The following is a 7,225-nucleotide window of genomic DNA, read 5'->3' as shown; positions in this document are numbered from 1 at the left end:
TATATATCACTATATATAAAAATATATGACGAGTTTCATTAATATTAAATAATTATATTATAATATTTGTGTTAGAGCTTTGATATTTTTAATATTTATTAAATTATTAGTTATTTACTATGAAAAATAATATAAATTTACTTCAATCATATTATCATCTTTTAATAACAACAATATCAAAAATTAAATCTATTGCTTAGTTCTAACTTTTTAACATTTCTAAGAAATGAAATTAAAATTTTATAAAATAATTAAACAAAATCAAATAAAAAAACACAAATCTAATAAAATTTAAATAATAATATATTATTAAAAAAATATACAATTATAATATAAATAACGGGTCATATAGATATCGTTAACGTGCGTAGCACGTGGCGAAAAAAACTAGTTCTAATAAATACTCTTTTGATATGTAATAAATATTCTGCATAAAAAATATCACTTGCAATAAATATTATAAATAAAAAAAGTAAAAATTTATTTATTAAATAGTATAAAAGTGAATATAGTAATTAATATTTTAATTTATCCAATAAATAGATGAAACAAAAGAAAGGATAAAAGTAGAAGAATTGAAGATCATCCAAACTTAAAAACAAACTTACAACTAAAAATAAGTCAACTAATCTAAAACTAAAACTAAAACCAAATACTAAGGTTGTTTTTCACATAAACACGCCGTTACAGTTAGGTTCTCTCTCAATCTTCTTCTCCCACCACCACCTTCACTTTAACCCTAATTACCTTTTTAATCCTACATTTTTCTATTTTGTCTCTCTTCTTTTATTTTATTTTAAATTCCTCTACCCAAATTCACCACTCTCTCTCATTACTTTGTAAATATAACCCACTCCTTGAATAACGGCATAATTTTCCAAACCCACAAAAACAAAGCATTGTTTTTGGTTTTTTGTTTTTGTTTTTTTTTTCCGTTTACATTACAAAAAGAAGTCAATTTCGAAGTAATTCTTGAAATTGTGAGACTTGGGTATTTGTTCTGAACACATTTGGTATCTGGGTTTCGAAATTCTTGTTAGATGGTGGTGAAGATGATGAGATGGCGGCCATGGCCGTTACTGGGTCCAAGAAAATACCAGGTTAAATTGGTGGTGAGGAGGATGGAGGGTTGGGGTCTGGTGAGGGAGAAGAAGAGTGGTGATGATTCTGATGATAAAGAGATAAAAAAAGATAAATTGACGGTTGAGATTCGATGGAAAGGTCCGAGATTTGCGCTTAGCTCGTTGAGGAGAACAGTGAAGAGAAATTTCACTAAGGAGGTGGAGGTTGATTTTTTTGATGATGATGATGACGACAAAAACGGTGTCGTTGAGTGGGATGAAGAGTTTCAGAGTCTTTGTACTTTATCTCCTCAGAAAGAGAATGTCTTTCATCCTTGGGAGATCTCTTTTACAGTCTTTGATGTGAGTCTTCTTTACCTTTAAAATATTAAAATTTTGATCTAATAGTAAAATTTAGAATAGAGATTTTTTTTTTTAATGATTTAGTGTGTGGTAGTTTTGTTCAATTAAGTTTTGTACAATTTTTGGTATTGTATACTTCTTGGTTTGGCTGATAGACAAGATATAAGATATGTTCTTGTTTTGGAGCTTGACCTTCTAATGTTTTCTGGTTCTTGATTGTTAAATTTCAATGAATCTTGGGTTTTCATATTTTTGTGACATGGATTTTCTTAATTTGTTGGTGTTCTTATTGTTGTTGACTGAATTATTAGCTTTTTCGGTGGAGAACTTAGCTTTGCTTTCTGATTCAGAGTGCAAACCGCGGGCCAAAGAACAAGCTTCCTGCCGTTGGAACAGCTTTGCTGAACCTTGCGGAATATGCTTCTTCTGCTGAACAGAAAGAGTTGGAATTAAGCCTCCCTCTTATGCTTCCTCCTGGTGCTACCGAGCCTTTTCCTTCGCTCTGCGTATGTGTTCTGTAATCTCTTACGATCTCCGTTGGATCTTGCGCGTTTCTGTTGATTATAACATTTCTGATTCTTTTTTTACGACTGCGTAATTGTATAATGTTCATTAAGGATGGTGTTGTTGGTACTTGGTACTCCATCTATTAGCGAGTTTGTTTTTTCAATTTTGAGGTCAAATTTCAAAAACTGCTTGATTTTCAATTCGACTTTCTCTTTTCTTATTCGAAGTTTATCTGAATAATGCAGATTTCACTTAGCTTGTTGGAACTGAGAACTGCCCCAGAAGACCAAGTACAGAGAGCAATAGTTCCAATTTCATCTCCGCCACAATTAGGAGAAACTGTCTCAACTGAAAAAGACGAGGTTTCTGCGATTAAAGCTGGTCTTAGAAAGGTCAAGATTTTCACAGAGTATGTATCCACTAGAAGAGCTAAAAAGGCTCGTGAAGAAGAGGGAAGTGAAGGGCAGTGCTATCGGAGCGAGGATGGTGAGTATAACTATCCATTCGACTCAGACTCAATAGATGATTTTGAGGAAGGAGAATCAGATGAGGTCAAGGAGGATTCCAGTGTTAGGAAGTCATTCAGTTATGGTACACTGGCTTATGCAAATTACGCTGGAGGGTCCTTTTACTCAGATATGCGAAAAAATGGTGACCATGAGGATTGGGTTTACTATAGCAATCGCAAGTCGGATGTGGGTTGTTCAAACATTGATGAACTAAATCCAACCTCGGAGCCATCTCTATTGCAAAGCTCAAAGCGCAGCATATTGCCTTGGAGGAAGAGGAAGTTAAGCTTTAGGTCTCCAAAGCCCAAAGGAGAGCCATTGTTGAAAAAGGCATATGGAGAAGAAGGCGGGGATGATATTGATTATGATCGCCGTCAGCTTAGCTCTGATGATGCTGCTGCCCTTGGGGTAAGATCAGTTGTATCTATTATTTCATATTGTAAGCTGGAAATTGTTTTTATCATTTTGGTTTCAGTAAATTTGGTTATCAAGTAACTGAAATGCTCGGTTCATTTAGAAATATGTTTCTGGACATTCTTGTTATCATTTATTTGTAGGCTTTCTTTTATTATTTCCTTGTTTTAACTCAAAAGTGTCTCTAAATTTAAATTATGGCTATTGATATGCAGAGTCAGAAAGCAGAAGGAGATTCATCAGCAAACCGATCATCAGTTTCTGATTTTGGAGATGACAATTTTGCTGTTGGCAGTTGGGAACAGAAAGAAATTATAAGCCGTGATGGTCACATGAAACTTCAAACTGAAGTTTTCTTTGCTTCAATTGATCAGCGGAGCGAGCAGGCAGCAGGCGAGAGTGCATGTACAGCTCTCGTTGCTGTCATTGCTGATTGGTTTCAGAACAATCAGGATGTTATGCCTATTAAGTCTCAGTTTGATAGTCTAATTAGAGAAGGATCATTGGAATGGAGGAACCTCTGTGAGAAAGAGACCTACAGGGAGCAGTTTCCGGACAAGCACTTTGACCTTGAAACGGTTCTCCAAGCCAAAATACGTTCTCTCTCTGTTGTTCCCGGCAAGTCTTTTATTGGGTTTTTCCGTCCTGATGGACTGGATGAGGAGAGATTTGACTTCTTACACGGTGCCATGTCTTTTGATAACATCTGGGATGAGATTAGTGGCACCGGATCAGAACGTCCTGACAATGACGAACCTCAGGTCTATATTGTGAGTTGGAATGATCATTTTTTTATCCTCAAGGTTGAACCAGAAGCTTACTACATCATTGACACATTAGGGGAACGGCTATATGAGGGATGCAATCAGGCATACATCTTGAAATTCAATAGAGATACAATCATTAGCAAATTAACAAATGTTGCTCCACCTTCCGATGACAAGACATCAAGTGACCAGCCGATTGTGCCAGTTGCTACGGATCCCAAGAATCAGGAGTTGAACCCAAAGGAAGAAACTTCTGTAACAGAGGCTATGGTGACGAGGCTCGAGGAACCAATGAAGAGTGACGCCGAAGGGGAGGAGGTTGCCCGAGGAAAAGACTCGTGCAAGGAGTTTATAAAGAGCTTCTTGGCGGCAATTCCTATCCGGGAGTTGCAGGCAGATATTAAGAAAGGTCTAATGGCATCAACTCCTCTTCATCACCGTTTGCAGATTGAGTTCCATTACACCCAGCTCTTAAAAGCACTGCCTGAAAGTCATGCAGAAGCGATGGCCGCACTACCCGAATCAGTCGATGTCGCGATAACAGAGGTTGGTCCCTAGAGAGTTGCTATAAATTTTAGGAAGTGTGATTAGCCTAACTTGTCTTAATCTTAATCCATGGTCTTGAATAGAACCTATGTTTATTTGTCTTAATGTTGGCACCTTTGTCTGTGTCTGCTTGTCAATATTAATAACTAATTGTGACTGTTTTGTGCAGCACTATAAGTTCTCTTCCAATCCCTTGAAATTTTGTTCACTGTTTTATCTAATTTTGGTATCTCACAGAAAAATTCTTTTGTGATTTAATTACTTTATGCATACTGATGTGGAGATGACATACTGTAATTTTGCAGCATCTTTTTTATTACAAGTTCCTATGTGAGGCAAATGAGAATCTGAATGGGTTACTTGTTAGGATTCTGGGTTATGTTTTGATTGGATTCAGATATTCTTTTCCCAATGTTGTGTAAAAGCTCTAAAGATTTAAACTTTTTAGAGGACATTCTTTGAACTTTTGCCTTCTTTTTAGACCAAAATCACTAACCAAAATCTCCTATTTTAGACTTTTTAGATCAATTAATATATTAAAAATAATGACCAACAATGCTTGCTTTTTATTTTGTTAATACTAATAAACTAGTTTTATTGCTTTCTGTTTAGGAGAATAAGTCTCATTCAAAACAAATTTCCTTTTTCATTTATACACCCATATAAGTTATAGAAAGTTATATTAAATCTGAAAGTATTAAGTTTAAATATTATATTTATTTAATTAAGGAAACGGAATTTGTTTTTTTACCTCATTACTACCTCCGTTCTAAATTAATAAGACGGTATAAAATACACAAGTATTAAAAAATTTAATTTATTTAAATAAAATAACTTAACATCTATCATTTTGAGCATATCAAATAATAATACAATAATCTATTCAGTTTTCTTTATCTATCATTTTGGTTCCTTTTTGTTTTTGTGTTTTATATTATTTCTTTACCCAGTGTGTACATGCATTTGATATAAACCTACCCCAGCAATATATGTTTAGGATGTACCCTCTAAATAATCCATAAAAGCAGCATTGGATTATTCCTATGGTCAGGCTATGTACAAGTCACTTTCATGTATATTTAATTAAGTACTTATTCTGGTCCAATTTCTAATCACCTAACAATATAGCCTATATAAATTATAGTTTCCATTGGGGAATAATATTTTTTTAGTGAACACTTTAATGAATTATCTATTTTTTTTATTTTTCTTATTAATGTAACCATTTCAAGTTTTAGCATATGCTATGGTCTATTGTTAATTATTATTATTATTTTATTTCTTTAATTGATTGTGAGCTAATAGTAATAGAGACAGCCTTGGCAACTTTATATGTTGATTTTGACATTCTCACTTGCTCCAAATAGAAAAAAACCACAAGATAATCATATTTTTTTAAAAAATTATTTTTTTTTACAAGAACAATTTTAAGTAAATGGACTTAAGAAAATAAAGTAGCTGATATATATAGTGAAAAAACCATGATATTAATTGAACATAATTTATTGAGATAAAATATTATGAGTATAATTTATATATTATATTATTAAAATTCACTTTAAGATTTATCATTTAAATAATTTTATCATTTGACTCGAATTTAATTAGACGGGATCTAATAATAAAAGTAAAAACAATTATTAATAATTAAGTCAATTGCACATGAGGCAAAGGGCCACTTGCATGAGTTGGTTTGAATGCATTGGTTAGGTAAAGATGGGCCTATCTTCAAGGCTGGCTCTTTGGTCTTCAATGGGATGAGCCTTTTTGGTCCCATTTATGTCCTTTTATTGTTTTTAGATTAAGGTCTAATCCTTTCTTTTTCTTTTTAATTAAAATGTCCAAGAACAAAAAGTCACCAAGATCCCTAAATTTATACGTAAGGTTAATTGACTCGCACTTAATAATTTTAATCAATTTGATATAATGTCCTCTAAATTTAGGTCAATTATTTCCTAAAGTTTTTAAAATGTCCACGTGCTATAATGACTATTTTTGTTTTTAATTGATTAAAATGAATAAATATGAGTAAATTTGACCCTTACCTAAAATATAGGGCCATGATGACCCTTTTTCCATAGATATATATATTATACATGCTGTGTTTTTATATGTATGCTCCATGCAATTTTCACATTCTTGATTATTTTTATTGAATTAGTAAAGTCAGGTTAATATTATTGTCATCTTTAACTTTATTTTGTATTAAACTATCCGTCTCCGCTCATAAAATAACATGATTATTTTATTCTTGGATTTTTTTTAGGTATTGATTATATCCTTTATTTTTGTATTATGTATTTACAACAATCAATTAACTCTTTGGTTTTTAATTGAGTATTTCCATCGAAATGAGTAATATTAAAACTTTGATTTAAATTAATTAACCCTATCACATAAATTGCATCATAATAGTGTTTATGTCATAATGACACTATGTATCACAAGTTCAATTTGGTATTAGTATCTTTTATGCTTCATGCTCAACTAGCAATATGGCCAAACGTTGTTTTGGCTTTCTAGCAATTAAATAATTAATAATGAGTTAATATATAATTTTTACTGAGCACTATAATTTTTTAATTATACTAATTTTAAAAATGTATCATTTTGATAAAAGTTGCATTAAAAAAATAACATTAGTGAAAATATAGTCTATTGAAGTACAAATAATAAATAAATTAATAATATTGCTATATATTACAAATAAATTTAACTTATCATGTTTAATATTGTTAGTTTAAATTAAATATTATAAATTAAAATAATTTTATAAATAAAAAATTGCAAATAAAATTTGTGAAAATTATATTATTATATTCAACAAAAATCATTAACTATAATTTTTTAATTTACTAAATATTAAATCAAAAAACAATTTTATTTTTATGGAACAAACAATATTATTATTTGTTTATAATAATTTACTTAATACTTGCATAATGATATTGATATCTGTGTAATAATTTCTGTTATTATAATATAAAAAAAATTATTTAATTATTTAATTTTATGTCCCTTCGAAGACATCCGATAAAATTATTTAATTTTATCATCC

At 31.1% G+C, this 7,225-nt stretch overlaps 1 protein-coding gene across 1 annotated transcript; it reads left to right on the top strand.

The window, feature by feature from the left end:
* Positions 1–633: 633 nt before the first annotated feature.
* On the top strand, positions 634–4,356 carry LOC126677568 (uncharacterized). Its single transcript, XM_050372250.2, has 4 exons — positions 634–1,424; positions 1,775–1,930; positions 2,177–2,848; positions 3,070–4,356. The coding sequence occupies exons 1-4, from the start codon at positions 1,041–1,043 to the stop codon at positions 4,177–4,179; spliced, it is 2,322 nt and encodes a 773-aa protein (XP_050228207.1). The 5' UTR covers positions 634–1,040; the 3' UTR covers positions 4,180–4,356.
* Positions 4,357–7,225: the final 2,869 nt, after the last annotated feature.

Source organism: Mercurialis annua, linkage group LG4 (genome assembly GCF_937616625.2).
Source record: "Mercurialis annua linkage group LG4, ddMerAnnu1.2, whole genome shotgun sequence".
NCBI classification, from domain to species: Eukaryota; Viridiplantae; Streptophyta; class Magnoliopsida; order Malpighiales; family Euphorbiaceae; genus Mercurialis; species Mercurialis annua.
This window is presented reverse-complemented; position numbering and strand designations above follow the sequence as displayed.

Excerpts from the sequence above, each read along its gene's own strand:
- LOC126677568 (XM_050372250.2), top strand. The coding sequence starts at position 1,041 with ATGGTGGTGAAGATGATGAGATGGCGGCCATGGCCGTTACTGGGTCCA. Across the intron at positions 1,425-1,774 it reads TCTCTTTTACAGTCTTTGAT|AGTGCAAACCGCGGGCCAAA; the intron begins GTGAGTCTTCTT and ends TTTCTGATTCAG. Across the intron at positions 1,931-2,176 it reads AGCCTTTTCCTTCGCTCTGC|ATTTCACTTAGCTTGTTGGA; the intron begins GTATGTGTTCTG and ends TGAATAATGCAG.